At 42.0% G+C, this 23405-nt stretch overlaps 1 protein-coding gene across 5 annotated transcripts in view; it reads left to right on the top strand.

Moving 5' to 3' along the window:
* Positions 1 to 23405, top strand: part of dacha (dachshund a) — a 312302-nt gene that overhangs the window by 176454 nt on the left and 112443 nt on the right. For 4 of the 5 annotated variants that reach the window (XM_067996890.1, XM_067996894.1, XM_067996889.1 and 1 more), the window contains exon 3: positions 344 to 475. The exons of the other annotated variant lie outside the window; for it this stretch is intronic. In XM_067996890.1, coding sequence (XP_067852991.1) covers positions 344 to 475 — 132 coding nt within the window. The remainder of the gene's footprint in view (positions 1 to 343; positions 476 to 23405) is intronic. 5 annotated transcript variants of the gene reach the window in all.

Genomic DNA, 23405 nt, shown 5'->3' with positions numbered 1-23405 from the left:
GTATAATAGCTGCTTTAGTGTTGTGGCTTTCAGGCAGCCTTTCGTTTATTAACTCTTAAATGGATAACCCTTATCAAATGCACAGCAGTGCTTTGCACAGCCAAAACAGAGGGCGATAGATTTCTAGATATTAAAGGCATCAAGGGATATGGGGATGGTGCAGGAAAATGGTGTTGAGGTAGATGATCAGCCATGATCTTGTTGAATGGTGGAGCAGGCTCGAGGGGCCGGATGGCCTACTCCTGCTCCTATTTCTTATGTTCTTATATAATCTTCCACACTATAATAACTGAACCACTGTCTTTTAAACAGTGACATGTTATCTTAATCACTTGTTTGCTAGGTTTAACTGCAGCAGCCATGGCTGAAGCGATGAAGTTACAAAAGCTGAAACTTGCAACAATGAATAATCTCCATGGTAATGGTAGTCAAAATGGCACAGAGTCTGAGAATGAAGAACTGAATTCCAGCACAGGTGAGTTCCCAGTCTGTAAGTATAAGCTACTCAAAGACACAACTCATTTGGAGTTAGTTTGCCATGACTAGTTATCATCTGATATTTTACACAATTATATCAATACTTTCAACATTGCCTTCATATAACAGTGTCATCATGGTGGAAATATTAAAATAAAATCTACCACTTTGCAAAATACACTTTCAAAGTCAATGGCCCAGAATTTGCTGGGAAAATGACGGCAAGTTTAATGCAGACGCCATTATTAGTGCATAAGAAACCCAGCAATAAGTGGCAAGGAAGAGATACGCAGTGAGTTGCGAATCACCACAAATTGCTGGACAATTTGCGCCACTCCGCCGTTAGCCTCGCAAAAAACAGGAGCTCACTATCAGCCTCCCTGTGAGTGTCAAGATATTGCTGGATTAGCACCGTAAATACGAATTAAACTTGTCGTAGAAAGTTAGGGCTACTATTTCACAGCATAAGGACCCTGTTAATGGGGTAATTTATGGATCTGACATGCCACTCAACCTTGGAGGTCCAAAAAAGGAACAGTTGAAACTGTGGCTTCTCACTCCTGCAGGTCGTAAATTGTTCCTAGAGGTTTTTTAAATTTTACATTTTTTCTTACTTTTCCTTTCTGTCTCTTTCTTTCCCTCTCTTTTTTTTCTCTCTCTCTTGATCCAATCTTTCTTTCCCTCTCTTTATTTCTCTTTCTGAACCTAATTTGACTCTAATTCACCCCATTTCCTTCTCCATTGTTCACTCAGTTTCTTTCTCTATCCTTAAATTTCATTGGTTAAGGAGATAGACCATTGATCCCATTGTTCACCAAAGTCCTTCACCGTGCCATTATCGCAATTCTAGTAATTTGCGGCGCAAAAATAATTGGAGCTGAAGTTTGAGGGAAAAAAAGTCCAACTGACAGTGTTCACCGCAAGACGTCTTACTCCAGCAAATTCTGGGCCAATGTTTCTTCAACGTTTATGTATTTTAATGAATCCAAACAAAAAAAAATGTTTCAGTAGGAGCATGTGGTCAGAGAATATTGATCAAGTTCCACTATCTGATATGTCAAGTTGTTCTTGAAAAACTTTCTGCAGTAATGTCTCCACAGGGAAGTATTGGGTAACAATGACAAACAAACTATTGTATTAACCCAATTGATAGACTGCATGCCTTTTAAGTGTACATCTCATTTTCCACAGTGTGTATGAATATTTATGCACAAGAGGATATGTAAAAGATGCTGCAGGTCAAAAATTAATGCTTAAAAATGCTGATTGTGGTTCAGGATCATTCACAGCATATTTGTGGTTATTTGATGTTTCCACTAACCAGGTTCCACAGTCAGAGAGTAATGTGCTACTGAATCAAATGAACAGCTAGCATCTCAAATGTGTATATTACAAAACCAAAGACTTATAATTTAATAAATATTCTGAATGTAAAATATGCTTAATAGAACAGTGTTCTAATAAATATAGTGGCATAGGATTTAAGTGTCTTGGGAGTCAGCAGTTTGCTGAAAAACAAACCGCCAAATGATGACATTGGCATATAACTTAGGACCCAAAGTTACACAGAGCGATGGGGCCTTAGAGTGATGGAGTCAATAGGATTTTGTGAAAGCCAGGAAATGTAGACTCAAGGGAAGACAGGAAACAGAGAATATGGGAGCGGGTGGGAAATTAAGAAATGAAGATATTGGAGATTGAGGAAGCAGGTGGGAGACCGTAGGGTCTCTGAGAACGGATTGAGGAGCAGAAATGAAGACAGCATAGATTATAAGAGCAGGCAAAAGAGTGAGAAATGGAAACCTTAGATAGACGGAGTCAGGAGAAAACAACAGGGTGTCAAGTGAGAACACGTGAAGAGAGTAAAATAGACATTGGAAAGCAGTGCAAAGGAGAGAAGTATGGACATTGAGGAGATTTAGAATGAACAAGGATAAGATTTTATCACGTATTTTAATTGTGCGGATCAGTTTAAATTAAAAAAAATAAGAATAACATCTCAGTGCCAGTGGAAATGATTACCCATCTATAGTGTCAACTTATCAATGACTGGGTAGAAGGTGAGGTACTGCTGCGTGTGGCAGTTATTAAGTCGTTCATGATGAGATTTTCAATAGGACTAAAACATTGAGAATAAACCACTGTTTCTGTCTCCACTCATGTACTGTTAAAATTATACATTTAAGTAAACTACTATACAGTTATGTGGTAGGCAATTTCTAATTAACTGCTATTGATTTTAGTGTTTAAACAATTAATTATCTGTATTACAAGTTGACAGGTAGAGAAAAATGTCTGCTACTGCCTAAGCCAGCTGCTTCCCACTGCTGCTTTGAGGTTTTCCATTGTCCATCTTTGCTACTGGTTAGGGACTGGCTGAAGAAATCTATTCCATCAAAAGTGAAATGTGTTACAGTACTATACTAGTATATAGAATGATGCAAACAGAATTGTATCAATACGTAGGAAGGATGTCAAGGCTTTGGAGGATGCAGAGGAGATTTGCTAGAATAGGACCAGGGATGAGGGTCTTCAGTTACATGGAGAGACTAGAGAAGCTGGCATTGTTCTCCTAAGAACAGCGAAGATTAACGGGAGATTTAACAGGGGTGTCAAAAGTATGAGGGGTTTTGATAGAGTAAATAGGGAGAAACTGTTTCCATTGGCAGGAGGGTCAGAAGGCACTGATTTAAAGTAATTAGCAAGAGAACCAGATGGGAGATGAGGTGAAATGTTTTTACGCAGCGATTTGTGATCTGGAATGCACTGCCTGAAAGGGTGGTAGAAACAGATTCAATAGTAACTTTCAAAGGGGAATTGGATATATACTTGGAAGGGGGAAAAATTTGCAGGGCTATGGTGAAATAGTAGGACTAATTGGACAGCTCTTTCAAAGAGTCCGCACAGACATGATGGGCTGAATGGCCTCCTCCTGTGCTGTATGATTTTATGATAATTGGTTCTGCAAAAGCTGTGTGTGCAAAATATACAAATATGTACATGGACAAATATGTAGCTCTGTAAAATTATGAGGGAAAAGTTGAAAAAGAGAAAAAAAAAGTAAGGTGTTCACAAATGCACATTAGTACTTGTACGCACACACTGTCCTTTTTGGTTTCATTTCTTAACTACATCCCTTTGCCACAGCCAAAGTGTGTAAGAGGGTAAACTGCTGTGCAGGAATGTGATCCAGCCATCGGAAGGCTCAAGTGATGAATGGCAATTGTTTTTTCCCCCCAACTTGCTGGCTTGGAACAAGGACATCAGAATTGTATAACAATTCATGAGTTGAGCTTGGTTGCCTGTTCGCTGAACATGACTCTGCTTCAGAGAAATGTGGCAAAATGCTTGAGTTTCCAATATACTGTGGCCCAGACAAATGTTGGATTTTAATCAATGCTTATTTGCCACACTAAATGAGATACCAGTTTATACCTGATCACCTGATTGAGTGGCACTGAATTGAGGCGAAATTCCATGTAACGTAAAAATATTGTAAAATAGTGCAAATGGGATTGATTCTAGGTAACTTGGATTAACATTACCTCCCCATCCACCAAACCTATAAGATCTCCAAATCCACATTTGCATTGAATGAGAATCAGATATTCTTCCTGGTTTCAGCTTTTGATTTCAAGGAACACCCAAGCTAATGAATTACGATATCAGAAAAATTGTCAATAATTTACATGAACTTATATATTCTGAGCAGTATGAAATATTCCAGTACTTAACAAGCCTACTATTTTTACAAATTGCATCAGTTACAGATCATATTCCTTTGTGATAAATAGTGCAACTCATCGAACAGTATCTGTTTGAATATTCGCTGCAGCCTTGAGCAGTTTTTACTTCAACTGTCAGTAGTCTTAGTCTTTATTTAATGGTTTCTACATGACTCTGCATCACCATTCCCTGACAACCAACAGCCTGTTACAATTCTGCTATGCTCCAAATTCAAAATACCATGCTTTATTGTTTTAGTAAATTGCTTTGCAATTTATTGCTGCCTGTGCTTTGTAATCCATAAAAGATTAAGACGGGTGTGCAAGTTTACACAAAACAGTTGGCTGATTGATTCTGCTTCTTCCACATAAGCAGAGGTAGATATTTGTGTAAGTTTCCATATCTCATTGTCACCTAGTGTTCTTTATAGGAGATGGTTGGAAATAAATTGCATAAACAATCCCAAATTATTTTCAGGGGCATATAATGGAGAATTTCTTTTGCTGTTTGCAAGAGGGTCAAAGTACCTTCATTGATATAATTTTATTATACTTTGTTTGCAATAAAATGAAAACCTCCAGTTAAGTGTTGAACTTGCAGTGGATAATCACAAGAATAGTCAATTATGGCTATAAACAATTTTTCCCTTTGATAACGCATTTATATAAAGCCAAAAAAATTGAAGTTGGCTAAACAAGTGAAAAGTATGACCCCATTTTATAATCTGTAATGAGTTAATCTGGTGGTAAATCTGATGGCTTGATTTTATGCTATCTGGATAGTATTAACAATGCAGTGTGTTTTAGTGGCACCAGATCAATATAAATTCACTGGCAGCTAAGGGGCACAATCAATGACTAAGAATGAGCTGTGTGTAGATATGGTGGTAAGTCTGCAGTCAGGTTAACCTGCTGAGGATCTCAGTTACATCACACAAGGACGGAAAAAGGATTCTTATTGCAGTTCAATTTACGATTAGTTATAATTAACAAATAAAAACGTATGCGATCTCATTGATTACAAGTAATAATGTTAATGAATGGCCGTATAAGGATTCACACCTCTAATTATTATATCTACAGGGCGATCCCTTATAAAATATTTTTAAAAGATAATCTAGATATTTTCCAGCTATCTTAGGTCTTACTATCCCTGTAGAAGGAGTGAGTGGGTCTTAATAAAGACTGTTTGTGTTGGTTTGCGTCCTACCACTCTGCTCCCCCCCCCCCCACCTTCCGTTACTAAAACCGAACATTACACAACAAATACAGACCTTCCAACCCACCGTCTTTTGAAAACATTCTTATTTCTGATCACCCATACTTTGCCTCAGTATTAACAAAGGAGAACCACCAGATGTGGGTGTAAAACTGTTATTGGAGGTTATTATTCCAAGTGAAATGGGAGTAGATAAGTTACTCAGACTTAAGGTAGACAAATCACCGACCTGATGGTTGTCATGCGAGGATCTTGAAAAACTTAGCGCAGAAATAACAGAGGCTCTGATTATAATTCTAATTAATTCTGTCAAAGGAAAAATTGTATCAGAAAACTAGAGGGTGGTAAATGTGACACCCCTCTTTTAAAAGAAAGGAGACAGAGATAAACCAGTAATTTATTGCCCTGTTAGTCTCCTAACAGTTAGTAATTTGCTAGAGTCAATAATATAGAATGACAAGCAGTCATGAGGCAGTTGAGGGGTGGAGAAGACTGGTACAGAGGAAGAGCTGGGTATCATTGGCATGTAAGCAGAAACTGATCTCATGCCTGTGGATACTGACTCTAAGAGGCAGCATATAGATGAGTAAAAGGACAGGGCCAAGGATATATCCTTGGGAGACTCTGGGGGTATGATTTTAACTTGGAAATACAAGTGGGTTGGGGGCTAGGGGGCATTAAAAATTGCAACAATTTCAAACCTGCCCCCAACCCACCTATTTCTGGTTTTCACAGAGGCGGGACGAGGGGCGGGCAACCAAACCGTGCTCAGAAGGCAGGTTGGTCACTAAAACTTTTCAAGTAGTCTGTGGGCCTCCATTTTTTCAGGTTTCGTGATTTTAACCTCTGGAGGACCGGGATTCCCGGGCCTTCTCCTTCATGCCGCGTGAGAGGAGGCGAGAAGGCCCAAAACGTCAGGAAAGTACCCTTATAGCATAGCTTGTAGGCCCGGAGGAGCAGGAGTGCTTCCCCCTGGCCCAACAAGCCTACCTGCAGCAACCTCCCCATTGATTGACGCCACCCCCCCCAAACGATCCTGATCCCTGCAATGACCCCCGATCCTGACCCCCCCCCTTCAGTGACTGACCCCCCGATCCCCCCCGATCCCCATCCTGATGACTGACCCCCGATGATCCCTGATCCCCCTCCCAATAACTGACCCACCCGATGACGAACTCCGCCCACCCCCCCTGGTGACCCCCACGCCCGCCGATGCACCCATGCCTCCCCCGACCCCATCCAATCTAAGATTTACCTGAACACATACCTCTTCCTTGCTCTTCTCCCCTCTGACTGAGACCAGCCTGTCAATCAGGCCAGCCTGTTGGGTGGGAAACCGTCAGAGAAAAAAATAAAAGACGTCCTTGCGTCAAAATGGTAAGGACGTCCGGGAAACCCATATTTCCGGGTTTCCCATCCGCAATTCGACCCTCCCACCCCCTTCCCGACTCTGGGCTAAAATTATGCCCTGGAGGTCAGTGCGCATGGACAAAAGAGAAGCCACTGCTGGAGATGCACTGCTACATTCCGACAGGTAGGAGTGGAAACGTACGAGGCCAGACCCATGAGGAAAGGTATTGGGAGAGGATGGCCTGGTCAATCATATCAAACATTGCAGAGTAGCCAAGGAGGATGAGAAGGGATAAAGCACCACAGTCACAGTAACAGAGCATATCATTCATCACTTTGGTTGGGACTATTTTGGTGCTTGAGGGAGTTATGGGAGAGGTGGGCATGAAGCTGGGAGACAACAACATCTTCAAGGCCAAAAAATTAAATTTCAAGCCCAAAAAATGAAATTAGAAGAGAATGGTGGCACTCGTTCTGAATACTGTAATGCTTAAACAGCAAGGGCCGAGCCACTCTTTAAATGTAGTGTTTAACCCAAACTTCACTCTATGTATTTATAAAGCTAATAAGGGAGTGTGGAGATGGGGCGGTAATTGGCCAGGACAGAAAGATCGAGGGTGGATTTTTTTTTGAGGACACATCCTATGATTCCAAATATTCTTGACAAATAAGGCAAAGGAGCACATACACAGTGACAGACATGTCCAACATGCAACACATCCAGTCTGTCAGTAAGTGACCATGCATCATGCAAATAGGCTGTTTTGCAATGATTGGTGTGTGCATGCCAAAGCTTTTAATTTAAGTTGCCTCTCGACTGTACTCTGTTGGAATGTGAGCATACATGAGATGCAATGAAAGAACTCTAAGGTTATGTGAGTCCATGGCATGAGCCAGCAGTAAATGTGGAACAGGTGGACAGGCATGCTTGGGCATCTATCTCATCAATGGTAAGGTTAGGTAGTCTTACCATGGCAGCTTCCTTCATATCTGTTCCCAGGTTGTGTGAGTCGTGTAAACAGAAATGTGCATGGCTGCCACCTTCTAGTAGGCATGCTTCACTGCTGTCCTCTAGGGATGGTGCCTTGGAATGCCAAACAGGACAATACTTCTCTCACCCACACCCATGCAGCAGAACCTTCATGCCGCCATCATCAAACAGGAGGAGTTTGGGTCTGTGCCACTCTACCACTTACCCACAGGCTCTGTTTCATGGCTCCATATTTGTTTGGCCATTCATCAGTTTTGGCCAGCCACTTATTTTCCCCCATAAAGCCTTTGGGAAGGCTGAAACCATTTTTGGTCCCTTTATGAGGCCACTTACATTTGCATGGCTGCATCCCTTTAAATGTTGGCTGGAGCCCTATAACGGCTGATGATGAATGCAATTCATCCAACCTCCCACGCCAGAGCAATCCGGGCCGGGTGCCCGTTGGAAAGATTTAGGTGGGTCGACCACAGAGGACACCTGCTGAGTGCAGCAATCTCTGCAATCCATTCCCACCACCTTAGTGTCAGGACGGAAAAATCTACCCTGATATTCTTTTTTCAAAACAGTGTGAGGACGGCCCAGTTCCTGGAATGTAAAGTTCACTTCCTTCCATTAGTTTGAAATTCAAAATGGCTAAAACAATTTCTACTTCTGTTCCAACTGATAATCTATACAACATTTGACAATGCCCTCTAGTTTTGAGGAGCAAAAATAAATCAATTGCTCACTGCACAAACATTTGTTTCGCATTCACGATGGAAACAAGCTAGATTTAATGTTATTCCTAAAAGATCTCGTGACTAACAATTATGAAGGGGAGTTACAGTGACTGTTGATAGCTTGAATGCTGCCCATTAAATCCTGATTACAATGTGAAAATACTGTACAGGGTTGATTGCAAAGCAGAGAGTTCAGATAAAGTTTGAAAATAGGGAGTTCCTACGGAAGTCACTGCGTTAAACTTGCAGCAATAAACATGTTTTTAAAATCGTAGGCTGATGCCTTTTACTCCCACTTTATAATTATCATAGGTCCTATGATAATTTTAACCTCTTGCCCTCTGCAATCCAATCTCAGTCACAAAATACAATAATCTATTAATATTAATGTGCCTTTGTCAAAACACATGACCAATTTTTGATTTTAAAAAGCAGCATAAATTTCCCACATTACAATAGTGACTGCACGTCAAACGTACTTCATTGACTGTAAAACGCTTTGGAACGTCCTGAGGTTGTGAAAGGCACAATATAAATGCAAGTTCTTTTCTTATAAATATATAGCTACAATTTAGTTATATACCTTTTTTTACCTCTAAAAGGTGCTTTTACAATTTATAATGCATTGGTTCAGAAGGGTGGCCTTATATTGGTCTACTCAATTAGTTTCGTGATTAGCGTTGGTGTCTGGGCAGCAATGGAGCTAGTGAACATGGCAGCAGTTCACAAGATCCATGAAAGTAAGCTCTCCCCACTGCCACTGGAACATGCAGAGTGAGGCGGTTTATATTTCCAGATGCAACTGATGACAGAAGAGCTGCACGTTTTCCGTCAGTTCAATCTGCCACTAAAGTAAAAAGTACCTTAAGATTTAATCTTAGCCTTCAGGAAATTGAGAACACAACTCTGGAAAAGCAGAAAGAAACTAGCTGAAGGTGAAAAAACTCACCAGCTCCTGATCTACAGGTTTACTTGCTGGGCAGTCAATTGTAATGGAATCTTGTCAGAGAAAATCAACATCACAAAAGATACTGCAGCAGGGTTGGGACTAAAGGTTGACATTTTAAAAGAGAATCGCATGTATTATTTAACAAACCAAGAACGATGATTGCAGAGCCAGCAAAGAAAGGTGGATGCAGATTAGGCCAGTGATAATGCCTGGGTTACAATTCAAAGCAGAACCTTTTAAGATGTGCACCTGAAATGAATCACTTATTAGTTCCCGACATAGTCCATGTTTTCCTTATTTTAATTGTACAATAATGAAGCTTTATTACCCTTGCACCAGTTTTACATAACTGCCTGCTCAGGATTCATTTTACTGACTCTTTAATACTTGATGTATCGATGCACGCCACAAAAACATAAAATAATTTCCTTCTAAATTTTAGAATTATTTTGGTTCTAGATAACCCATACACATAGTGCTCCTCTTTAGATTGACTCTGAACTGAATACTTGGAACAAAGTTGCCAGCACGGATCATTGGGAAAAGGATGGTGTAATTCAAACTACGTTTCCCATTTCCGTCATGACTAATTTAGTACCTTTTATAGCTTTTTTATTTTTGATGTGTAATGGTAGACTTCACATGCTATGTATTGTAGAAACAAATACATTCTTAATTAAGTCTGTTTATCTGTACTGTATCACCAACATCAACCTAAAAATATCCCTCATGTTTTATGCATGAATTTCCCAAACTCTGAACTCTGTCCTCTCCAGAAAGAATATTTTAAAAAGTCCTCTTGAAGGGGAAGGATTTTTTTTTGGATACAAACAGCATCACAGTGAAGACAGGGGACTAACAATTGTGCTATGTGAAGAGTAGTGTACAAATGTTTGACGTGTTGGCTTATCATCGCATTAAATATTTGTATGTTGATCTTTGCATAGCATAATTTCAAAGTCAAAGAGTTAAATTAGAAGATTGATGGCTCTCAATCAGAATACAGTAAAGTGCTAAAATAACAGGGGCCAAGCCCCTTTTCAAATGTGGTGTTTAACCCAACCTTACGTTCTTTGTATTTATAAACCTAAAGAGTAACTGGGAGACTAGCTACTGTACTAATGTCACGTGGAATCATCTATAAAAGGGTCGTCTTATGGCAGGTCAGATTTCTGCTGTTCCACATTCAATGAAACTGTTACAGCATTTAATATTCTCTCATTACACTGCTTTATAACTTCAAGAGTTAAGGCTGTACAAGATCAAAAAGGAGGTCAAGGAGGAAATGTTGAGATAGAAAGGAAAGAAAACCGTGTGCAGGTTCGTGGCTGAAGCTCTGTGATTTTAGTCTCCATTTCCACTCTTGCTGATGCAAATGTATTTTGTTTAATGACCCTGAAATCCTGGTTGTAATTAGATGTGGGAATTGTTCATAGCTTACAACAGATGATGCTCTTATAATAAAATGAGTGGTGCTAAAATGGGGCCTGTAAACAGGCGTCAGATTTATATAATCTCATTTTGCTGCCATGGCAACAAACTTAAGAACTGCAATAGAAATAAACATACAAAGTTTCAGTGCTGAGAGTCTAAAAATGAAAGTAAATGAATCAAGACAGATTTGATTTTCCATCACCTGATGTGACACAAATACTGCTTATTGGTATCCAGCCAAGTCAGCACCTATTGTGTTAGTGTCCCTTATTAAAATGCCCAAAAGGATTTTGATTTTGCCCCATAAAATCCTAGTATTAAATCCTATATGATGTAATAACAGTTGTAATCTTCTGGCATTTCTTGGCAAGCTCCTTACAATAGAATGAAACAGTGATAACTACAGGAAATCTGATAAAAATATTTTAGTGTCATACATACAATTATCTTTTATTATTTCAATAATATTTATCCCATAGAATTTTTGTTTTATTTTCTACACACACAAGCAGGGCAATTTCAAATTCCCACTAGCTTAAGCAGTGGGTTAGAATTTCTACTCATTGGGCGGTAACAAGGGATTTTATACTTTGTGCTGACAGTGGTGAAAAAATTGAAATACAGCAGGTATGATGGACTGAAGGATCAGTTATACTGGCTGTTGCAAACTGCAGGGGTCGGCCTGGTCAGCATTGGGAATGTTGAGACTTGCTTTAACTTTTTTATGGCCTTGTTTTGTAGAACACAGGAGCTTAGAAAGAAGGCTTGAACTCCGTTCCATTTAGGCTAGGTCTCTATTGCTATTTCGAGGTCGTGAGACATGCAGGAAATTTATTCAGGACTGTGTTGGGATGTGAGCACGTTCATGTCTCTTGTTGGCTACTCCCCTGATACTGGTCATACCTGTCAGCCATGCCAGTGAACACCAGATTGCTGCTTTCTCCAAGACCTCAACTTCCTAACATCAGTAGAGAGAGGGAGAAAGGCAGAAAGCCTCTTCTTGCTGCTACCACCTGGTAAAACACATTTGATTCCTGCTAGTGGTAAAATCAAATTCAGGGTTTCAATTTACTTTATATAAATGAAAATCCCTAATGGTTAAGATGAGAAATATTTTAGGGTGACATGGAGATCGTTTGGGCTTGACCCCACCCCCAGTGATTACCATTTCGGTTCTCAGTGTTTAGCTGTTCAAATAACTGACCTCTATAATGGAAAGTGCAACTTGCATTGCACCGTGGTCATTGTTGTGATAAATGCTTGGACAGTCTTCAATTTAATCGAAAGCTAGAGTTTCAGGCAGGTCCATACATAACCCCAACCAGACCAAGTTTGCCTCATGACACTACCATTGGACCACCAAGGAATTTGACACAGACTATCACAGGATCAATACTACACTGACAGGGAAATGGATGCATACAGTTCTCTACACCAGACCAGCATTCAGATATATCTCTCTACCAGGTGCCATTTACAATACAGCCCCCTTAGCTGTTACTATCACAGATAAGATGCTTCCTTCCATCAGAAAAGTTTTATATATATTCTCCCCCAAAAGAAAATACCTACCCTCAAGGTTCCAGCCACAATTAGATTTTTAATGGGATTTTGACGATCTTGTGTGCAAAGAAGGTCCATAGGAACAATTAGCTCCTCGAGCCTGTTCCACCATTCAATGAGATCATGGTTGATCTGTGACCTAACTCCATATACCCTCCTTAGCCCCATATCCCTTAATACCTTTGGTTAACGAAAATCTATCAATCTCAGATTTAAAATTAACAATTGAGCTAGCATCAACTGCCGTTTGCAGAAGAGAGTCCAAACTTCCACCAGCCTTTGCATGTAGAAGTGTTTCCGAAATTCACTCCTGAAAGTCCTGGCTCTAATTTTTAGGCTATGTCTCCTAGTCCTAGACTCCCCAACCAGCGCAAATAGTTTCTCTCTATCTACCCTATCAGTTCCCCTTAGTATCGTGAAAACTTTGATCAAATCACCCCTTAATCTTCTAAATTCCAGGGAATACAACCCTAGTTTGTGTTATCGCTCCTCATAATTTAACCCTTGGAGTCCAGGTATCATTCTAGTAAATCTACGCAGCACTCCTTCCAAGGCCAATATATCCTTCCTAAGGTGCGATGCCCAGAACTGAACACAGTACTCCAGGTGTGTTCTAATAGCTTTATATAGCTATAGCATAACTTCTACCTCCTTGTATTCTAGTCCTGTAGATATAAAGGCCAGCATTCTATTAGCCTTTTTGATTATTTTCATGACATTTTAATGATCTATGTACATGGACCCCGAAGTCTCTTTGGACCTCCACTGTTTCGAGCTTTTTACCATTTAGAAAGTACTCTGATCTACCCTTTATAGGCCTTTGTGTCATCGGCAAACTTGGATATGTGGCTCTCTATCCTGTCATCGAAGTCATTAATAAATACAGTGAATAGTTAAGGCCCTAACACAGATCCCTGTGGGACACCACGAGTCACATCCTGCCAATTTGATTACCTGCCCATTATTCCTACCCTCTGTCTCCGGCTGCTCAGCCATTTTCTTAACCAGGTCAATAATTCGCCCTCAATTCCATGAGCTTCAAATTTAGCTAACAATCTCTTATGAGGGACTTTATCAAATGCCTTCTGGAAGTCCATATGAACAACATTTCCCTGTCCACTACTTTAATCACCACTTCAAAAAATTCAATCAGATTCGTCAGGCATGACCCACCCTTTACAAATCTATGCTGGCTCCCTCTGATCAGCTGAAAATTTTCATGGTGTTCAGTCACTCTATCCTCAATTATAGACTCTAGTAACTTCCTGACAACAGATGTTAGGCTAACTGGTCTATAATCCCCTGGCTTCCCTCTCTCACCTTAAACAGCGGGGTAACATGTGCAATTTTCCAATCTAAAGGAACAGTTCCTGAATTGAGAGAACTTTGGAAGATTATAGTTAGGGCTTCTGCAATGTTCTCACCTACTTCCTTTAAAGCCCTGGGATGGAAACCATCTGGTCCTGGAGATTTGTCACTCTTTAGTGCCATTATTTTCATTATATTAATTTGCTAATGCTAAATATGGTGAGTCCCCATCCCTGATACAAAAATTAGTTTCCTTGGGGTGTCTGGTGTGCTATCCTCTTCCTCAACTGTAAATACTGATGCAGAGTAATTGCTTAACTTGTCTGCCATTTCCTTATTTTCATTTGCAATATCACCATTATCAGCTTTTAAGGGACCCATTTGCTCTTGACCACCTTATTTTTCCTAATATAATTGTCAAAAATGTGTGTTGATTTTAATATCCCTTGCAATTATCTTTTCATACTTCCTTTTTGTAGCTCTTGCTATCAGTTTTGTCACCCTTTGCTGTTCTTTGTATCTCTCGCAGCCTCCAGGATCTGTGCTATTTTTTGCATGCTTTTTCTTTTAGTTTTATGTTGTCCCTTACCTCTTTTGTCATCCATGGCTTTTTATTTTGGCGAGTAGAGCTCTTTCCTTTCAGGGTATAAACTGGTTCTCTATTACGTCCATCTGCTCATAATCAGACTGCAGAATTTTCTAGTGATGAACAATTGTGCTGAACATGCAGCAAAGGACTGTTGTCCCTCTGCACTGGTAACTCCATTTCATTTACACATGGAAAGTAATCTCAGTCTAACAAAATCTGGAGTTTCAGATTTAGCTCAAAAAAGATAAATCCAGACCAATTTGGATTTTGGGGTCAGTGGCCATCCCTCTTAGCTATTCCTCTTTTTTGTGGGCCTGAAATAAAAGGCACATTTGTACATTTGGACCACAACCATGGTTAGTTACGGTAAAACTCCATGTGATTGGAGTACTGAACTTGCAATTTAAAGGACGTCTCTCTTACGTAGCCAAATAACGTCCATCAGTGTAAAGACCATAATTCCCTTGTGTGCCTTATATGTGGCATTCTTAATGTAAAGCACGTGGCTGATATCTCTTATGTCAGACTCATGTTTCCCGGTTGCAGCCCTCTGCCTCTGTCAATCTGGTCAGCTGCTGGGCAGGAAACAGAGTAAAAAAAATTATAATGAGGTCCTGCCGTTAAATTCGCCAGGACCTCTGCGCTCCTGGCATTTCCGGGTTTCCACCAGCAAACACGCGCCCCCGCCCCGTCTCCCCTTACATATCAGGGCCGAAGTGTTTTCTTAACATCCCAGATTGTTCCCTGGGTCGTTTGTAAGCAGATGTGATTGGAGGGGATTAGATTGGAAGTTGTACAGAATGAACCATCAAATTTGGATGTCTCTGTACCAGCTGTGAACTGCGCTTCATGCTACAAAGTAGTAGAAAAAGAAAGCTATGCTATTTTTGAAGTGAAGCTTCTGATTGTAACTTATTGGCTTCAGCTGGCTTCCACCCATGCTGATCTCACCAGTGTAATAGCTTCACTGGTGCCAGCAGAGCATCCACTTGCTTTGAACGTCCACTTGGAGGGATTGAGTGAAGGTCTAAAAATAGTTAAGGCAGTGACATGGGAAAAGGTATGAAAATGGGAGAAATTAAAAACACAGAAAGTCTGCAGATCAACCTGAAATCAAAACAGAAAATGCTGGTAAAGCCATGGACAACAAAAGAGGTAAGGGACAACATAAAACTAAAAGAAAAAGCATGCAAAAAACAGCGGCTGGGATTCTCCACCTGGCAACCCAGCCTGCAATCCCCGTTCACCAATCACAGAGTGAGCATGAGAAAACCCCTCACGCATGACAGGGGCACCAAAGTGGAAAATCTTGGCCATTGGTCTGCCAGTATTGAAGAGAAAAAAAGGCCAACACCAAGGGTGTCAACTTACCACCAGTAGTGTGTTCTAGCAAAAAATCTCTACCCCAAATACCAACCAGCCTCCCCTCTCTCCAGACACAACAGTCCTATCCCATTATCACTAGCAGCCCAGCTGTTAGGGAAATGGAGGATAACGCTGAGGTCTTAAGTACTAAAGTCACTGTTCAGGCCAGAGGAGTGCGGAGAGCTCAGGACAAAGATGAGAAACGAGGCTCAATTTTACAGGGAAATTGCGGGTGCAGGGAAGATCGGAGGGGAGAGGGGAAGATCGGGGAGGGAGATCGGAAAGGGGGTGAAGAGGGGGAGATCGGGGAGGGGGTGAAGAGGGGGGGATCGGGGAGGGGGTGAAGAGGGGGGGATCGGGGAGGGGGTGAAGAGGGGGAGATCGGGGAGGGGGTGAAGAGGGGGGAGATCGGGGAGGGGGTGAAGAGGGGGGGATCGGGGAGGGGGTGAAGAGGGGGGGATCGGGGAGGGGGTGAAGAGGGGGAGATCGGAGAGGGAGACATCGGACATCGGAGCAAGGTGGAAAGGTAGGTTGATTTTGTGTTTTAATTTGCTGCAATGCTTTTTGATGAATCAGAAGTGGTGGGCAAGCCGCCCAGGTAAGTTAAAAATCATTATAATCACGTAATCTGTCACAAGTAAAGTGCCTTATTTGGCTCTTTAACTGTCATCCTGCCGGCTTTAATTTTCAGGACGCCCACGCGCACATAGGTGCGTCCCTGGGGAACTCGGAAATTTGTTCCAACCCGCCGAAACCAGACGTGAAGGGCCGGATCAGGGAAAAAGAAACAAAATAAAGTACATCAAAAAGCATTGCAGCAAGTTAAAACACAAAATCAACCTACCTTTCCACCCTGCTCTGATGTCCGATGTCTCCCTCTCTTCTCCCCTCCCCTATGTCCCCTGATCTTCCCCTCTCCCCCCCGATCTTCCCCTCTCCCCCCCCCCCAATCTTCCCCTCTCCCCCCCCGATCATCCCCTCTCCCCCCGCCACGATCTTCCCCTCTTCCCCCCCCCGATCTTCCCCCCCCTCCGATCTTCCCCTCTCCCCCCCCGATCTTCCCCTCTCCCCCCGCCACGATCTTCCCCTCTTCCCCCCCCTGATCTTCCCCCCCCCCGATCTTCCCCCCCCCCGATCTTCCCCCCCCCCCGATCTTCCCCTCTTCCCCCCCCGATCTTCCCCCCCCCGATCTTCCCCTCTTCCCCCCCCGATCTTCCCCTCTCCCCCCCCCGATCTTCCCCTCTTCCCCCACCGATCTTCCCCTCTCCCCCATCCCCGATCTTCCCCTCTCCCCCATCCCCGATCTTCTGTTCCAGCGCCGGATGACGTCTCGGTCTCGCTCTTTCTCTTCCCCCCCACCCCCACACCTCGCGTTGCAGCTCCTGACGGCAGCCAGCATGTCAATCAGGCTGGTGCCGGGTGCAAAACCCAGAGAGCACGTTAATCATCAGCAATCACCAGGAGACTGTGTCGGAAACGGTAAGTTTTGTTTATGCGGGTTTGCCACGCGCACTTTCACCCCCCCACCCACCCCGCTGCCAACCCCGCCACCATTTAAAAATTGAGCCCACTGTTCCTGAAGCTTTCGTTGCAAGCGGTTGGAATACTATAGAAAGCCAACTGACTGAGAGGACAAAGTGGATTTGCAAAGGCGAGCAACAGGGAACTCTGGGTCACACTTGCAGATATAGCTGGAAAGCAGAGATGAGAAGGGAAGGTGTAGCTGGTGTTGAGACCATATTTTAGACGTTATATAACAATGGTGCCTTTCGATGCATCAAAAATCAACTGTTGTAAAAACAAATTATAGATCACAGCAACCTGCTATTTTCTGTTGTGAATCCGGTACCTCAGACTACCCACTTGGTTTGTAAAAATTGGCTTGCAACCCAGAAATTCCCAACACCAAATAACCTATAAAAAGAAAGCATCAGAACAGTGCTGGCGCTTTCATCAAGCTGTCCAATTTGTACATTTACTTTGTTTTTTGTTGTTCTGCATTAGCCGGAGGGCAGAACAAGAAGTGTTAACCGTATTTCAGAAGCAGTGCTCTGTGCAGCTGATATTCTATGCGTTCAGTTTGTTTAACTGAAAAGTAACATTGTAACCGTAAGTGCATTAGTCCCCTTTATTTGATCATGAAACTGTATATCGGACTATAATGTTGTGCATATTTCAGCCGCTCATAAATTTCAAATTGATTAACAACACAAGGAAACGTAGTTTGACCTGGTTCTTTGATCAGACATGCAGAAAATATCCATAAACATTCTGCATCAAAGGGGAAATGAGCCTTTTTTTCCAAGGTTGTTTTTGTGTATGCATGATCAAAGTGGCTCCAGTAATTATTAAAGAGAACAAGCCACTTTACTGTAGAATTTGCAGGAATTTCATTTTCGGCATGTACTTAGAATTTAATAGCTTCTTTCTTTCCACGTACGCTCTGGTGGCTGATTGTAAACCGATTGTTTCTCAACAGACTTTTTCCGCAGAGTAGAGTGATTCCTGCTGACCAGCCCCTTAAAGTCACAGCAGCAAGTGTTTTCTCCAATAGCCCTCAGAGAAACATTCAGGATGATTTGTTTTGTGTGAATTTTAATGTAAAATTAAAATTCTTTTCAGTCTTTTTAGTACCATGTCCAATCCAACTTGGGTTCAAATGTGACTAATGTTCATACATCCTGAGAAATCCCAAGTGTGGCCTCATTTAGATGCACTGAGCTTTAAAAAGGAATGGGGTACACGTAATAATCTTAAAATGATAGGAAAGGGGGGAAATGAATTTCCACGGTGCACTCTCCTACTCGCCCGCCACAATGCCACTTTTCTGGGGTTTCCGTGGCTCTTCTACCAAAGTTACAGCAGACGAGCTGGAGAACCCTTGAGGACATTCATCCCCACAGCCTCTTTACCCATGCACCTTGCAAGACCTGAAATTTGGACCCTTCAAATGCAAAATCTCAGTATCTCCAAAGACTCATCCTTCATGGCTTTGTCTCTCCCTCTCTAACTTTATCCAGCCTGACAACCCTCCCAGAACTCTCTGTTCCTCCGACTCTGTCCTCTTGCACATCTCTCCCTCTCTTTGCCCCACCATTGATGTCCATGCCTTCAGTTATTTAGGCCCCATGCTCTCAAATTCCCTCCCTAAACCCCATCCTCCTCTCCACCTCCCTCTTCTCCTTAAACACTCTCCTTAAAACCCGCCAGCTTGATCCAGCCCTCCTAATATCTCCTTCTCTGGCTTGGTGTCTGTTTATTTCTGATTATGCCTCTTTGAAGTGCCTTGGGATGTCTTTATATGTTAAATGTTGTTTAACAATGCAAGTTGTTGTTATAACTGTTTAAGGGTCTTGATAGTGTTTTGGAATAGCAAGAGACAATACCTTGCGTCACTGTCACTAGTGAGCTACCCAATTTAATCTTCTATTGTCTATGAAAATTAATCCATGAGTTTTCTGAACTCCTAGTAACTATTTTATATATGAAACAGTGGTCAAGGAGGCAAGGAGGTTAACAATCATGGCTGTTAAACAAAGCAATGAGGACATTTTCCTACATATAAGGGCTTTGTTGTGAAAAATTAACAATAGACAGGGACAAATAACAAGAAGTGGCATCAGATTTAAATTTATAATGAATAGAGTGCTCTTGAAAAGAACTAGGAATTGAAAACAATTAGCAATAAGCAATAACAAATGAGGGAATTTTCTAGTAAATGGGGCTTACGACCAACTGAGATTAGCCATCGTCTCTGTTGCAGCTATTTTATAGTTCTGACAGCAAGGAATCCATTTTTAAAAAAATGTTCTTGTGCTCATCAAGGGGAGGGATATTATCACTATTTCAGCACCAATGTTAGCATCAAGCACTGTCAGATGCAGAGTATAATTCCATCTACATCTGTCCCAAACTCAGAATAACACCTCCTATTGCACTAGTTCTCCCATTTCTTATGCCCATTGGAGTGACATTGTTAGGAAGAGTTTTGTGCTGCTGCCAATAAGGCAGCATTTGACTGAATGTGACACCAAGGAGCCCTGGTAAAATTGAAGTCAATGGGAATCAGGGGGAAAATTCTCCAGTGGCTGGAGTCATACCTAGCACAAAGGAAGATGGTAGTGGTTGTTGGAGGCCAATCATCTCAGCCCCAGGACATTGCTGCAGGAGTTCCTCAGGACAGTGTCCTAGGCCCAACCATCTTCAGCTGCTTCATCAATGACCTTCCCTCCATCATAAGGTCAGAAATGGGGATGTTCGCTGATGATTGCACAGTGTTCAGTTCCATTCGCAACCCCTCAGATAATGAAGCAGTCTGTGCCCGCGTGCAGCAAGACCTGGACAACATCCAGGCTTGGACTGATAAGTGGCAAGTAACATTCGTGCCAGGCAATGACCATCTCCAACAAGAGAGAGTCTAACTACCTCCCCTTGACATTCAACAGCATTACCATCGCCGAATCCCCCACCATCAACATCCTGGGGGTCACCATTGACCAGAAACTTAACTGGACCAGCCATATAAATACTGTGGCTACAAGAGCAGGTCAGAGGCTGGGTATTCTGCGGCGAGTGACTCACCTCCTGACTCCCCAAAGCCGTTCCACCATCTGCAAGGCACAAGTCAGGAGTGTGATGGAATACTCTCCACTTGCCTGGATAAGTGCAGCTCCAACAACACTCAAGAAGCTCGACACCATCCAGGACAAAGCAGCCCGCTTGATTGGCACCCCATCCACCACCCTAAACATTCACTCCCTTCACCACCGGCGCACAGTGGCTCCAGTGTGTACCATCCATAGGATGCACTGCAGCAACTCGCCAAGGCTTCTTCGACAGCACCTCCCAAACCCGCAACCTCTACCACCTAGAAGGACAAGGGCAGCAGGCACATGGGAACAACACCACCTGCACGTTCCCCTCCAAGTCACACACCATCCCGACTTGGAAATATATCGCCGTTCCTTCATCGTCGCTGGGTCAAAATCCTGGAACTCCCTTCCTAACAGCACTGTGGGAGAACCTTCACCACACGGACTGCAGCGGTTCAAGAAGGCGGCTCACCACCACCATCTCAAGGGCAATTAGGGATGGGCAATAAATGCTGGCCTTGCCAGCGACGCCCACATCCCATGAACGAATAAAAAAAAGACCGATTCTCACTGGCCAAATTCATTTCACATATAACCCTTACAGTAATAGAGTGGAGACTTTCACCCCATTAGACTGACTGGATTTGAACCAAGGAACCAGAGGTGAAAGGCCAGTGTCTCCAACCCATTAAGCCACCCAGTTTCCTTGGACATTATTTGGTATTTAGATTCCTCATTGGAGGAGAACAGAACTGCAGCCATTTGATGATGGGAAAATATTTACAAATTGGTTTTTAATGGTAGTTGTGGTGGTAATAAATTTCAGAAGCAATGTGATTGGTTTTCAGAGGAAACGAGGTTAAGAGATGTGATGATCCTGGTAGGTGGGGTTGAGAACAATTAAAAAGAGATGGGCTTGTTAGACCGAATGGCTTTTTGCCGCTTCTCAATATTCTTAAGCTCTTATAATCTTTGCCAACCTACCACCAGTTAATATAGTTAACCCACAATAATTCATTACAACTCATGTTGGCACACATCAGAAAATGGAATACTAGCTGGAAACATGTAATCCCCACCAAAAAAAAAATCAAACTATACCAATAACCATACTGTAGCACCCCCTAAATTTCACTTAATAACTGGGATCACTTGTAATATCAAATTAAAACAGCACCAGATCTCAGTTACATTTTGTTGGATCAGAGATAAATACAACTGTACAATCATTCTGAATACGTATGAATCATGAAACTTCAAATAATGTATTAGAAAAATAATGAAACTCCAGCTACTTCTGTGATGGCCGGTTGACAGAATGCCCCAGCGACCTATAGTAATGGCAGTATCTTTTCCAGCAGACAAATCCCACCAATCAAAATCCAGAATAAGACAACTTTGGTGCCTCTTGGAATTCAGGATTTCTTAGATCTAACATCTGAAGTGTGTGTCTTAATCTCCCATTCTTCAAGTCTATGCCTAAGACCAATGGGAAAGATATAGCCAGATAGCCACCACGTTAGCTGCAGGGAAATAACATTGCCCCATCTGTAAGGAGCACATTAGCAGATTATGAGAATTATATTGAGATATATTACTTTATAGAAAATAACCACTTTACCTATTAGTAGCTTAGAAATTGATCATTTGCTCTTATTATTTGATATGTATTACTACTGGAAACTCAGATCTGGTGAAGGTTGGATGTTGCAGCAATTAACAATTCACAAGTACCTGGCACTGGTTTGATGTATCTATATGCTATATGGTCATTACATCCACAGTATGTGTTCATTACAGACTACATGACATGTAACAGCTCAGTCACATCTGGTACAGTTTCACCATTAACTTTTATTCGTGTGTACTGTAAATCTGGCACATTGTACACCCATCGTGTCAGAAAATGTTATTTGAGAGCACGCTGATGGAAGAGTTGGGATTCAATTTTCAAACATCTGATAGCTGCAGCAGCCATACGGATAGTGTATGTCTCCTACATCTTAACAGACAAAAATAATCTGCGTTCCAAAAATCATTCTGCTGTAAGCAACTGCAGCGGATCTGTGCAAAAATTACTGTCACAAAAAAGATTGGGTATTTTTTCTTAAACACCAGAATTTTGATGCTGTTATCTTTTTCTCCTCCAGTTTTCTCCCCTTATTCTTCCTTCCCCAAGCAGTGACTCCAGCACAGGCACGATGGGCCACATGGCCTCCTTTTGTGCTGTATCATGTTATGACTTTATGCCCGTGCATGATTCTGTGGGCAGTCCAATACATCAGCAAATGGCTATTGTTGATGAATGAGCTAAGACAGTGAGCGCCAATACGTTATTCAACTTGGGGGCCTTCACAGCAAAGCCAAACCCAATCCCGACCTCATCTGATGTCTTCACGTATACATTGCCAGTTCAGGTCACTGGATAGCTGTCAGGGACAGAAACTCTGGCTGTTTCTCCTGGCCTGGGGTGCTGAAGCCAGTTGTAGCTCCATAGTTGATGTTGCAGCAAAGATAAAAATAAGTTCTATTCTCAAAGGTTTTTGCTGCGTTCCATTCAGATGCGTTACTTTGATGTGCTGATTGCATGAAAATTATGTTGTTGTGAGTTGGTGTCCCATACAAATTGTTTATCTCTATGTTGGACATATGTGGGCCTTAAAGGCAGATTAACTTTCCCTTCCTCCAACATAGAGATAAACAGTGGTGGACAAACACTGCTCAATATGAAGAACAGGATCTCAGAAATGAAACTGTATATCGCCATACCTCTAAACGAAACTGATAAGGAGAAACGTTTACATGGCTTGTAAAAGAACAGCTTGATGCAGCAAGGTTAAGAATATTATTAGCACAATTCCTCTCCTAAAATAATGACTTACCACAAAAATACAAAACCTTGTACCACTTTCCATCGAAATTGTATTTGAGAAAACACCACAAGCAGAAGCAAACGTTGCAGGAAAATGTTTTGAGAATACAATTCAGGGACTGTGGGAGTTAAAATGGGAAATGGTAATAGTCATGGAATAGCGGCAAAGCTCAGGATCGATTTTCCAGTCCTGGCACTGAGGCTGTGAGCTTTTCACCTGCACAAATTGTGAACACCTGACTCCATTGCACC

Source organism: Heptranchias perlo, chromosome 15 (genome assembly GCF_035084215.1).
Source record: "Heptranchias perlo isolate sHepPer1 chromosome 15, sHepPer1.hap1, whole genome shotgun sequence".
NCBI classification, from domain to species: domain Eukaryota; kingdom Metazoa; phylum Chordata; class Chondrichthyes; order Hexanchiformes; family Hexanchidae; genus Heptranchias; species Heptranchias perlo.
The sequence above is the reverse complement of the archived record's forward strand: the minus strand, read 5'-3'. Positions and strand labels throughout refer to the sequence as shown.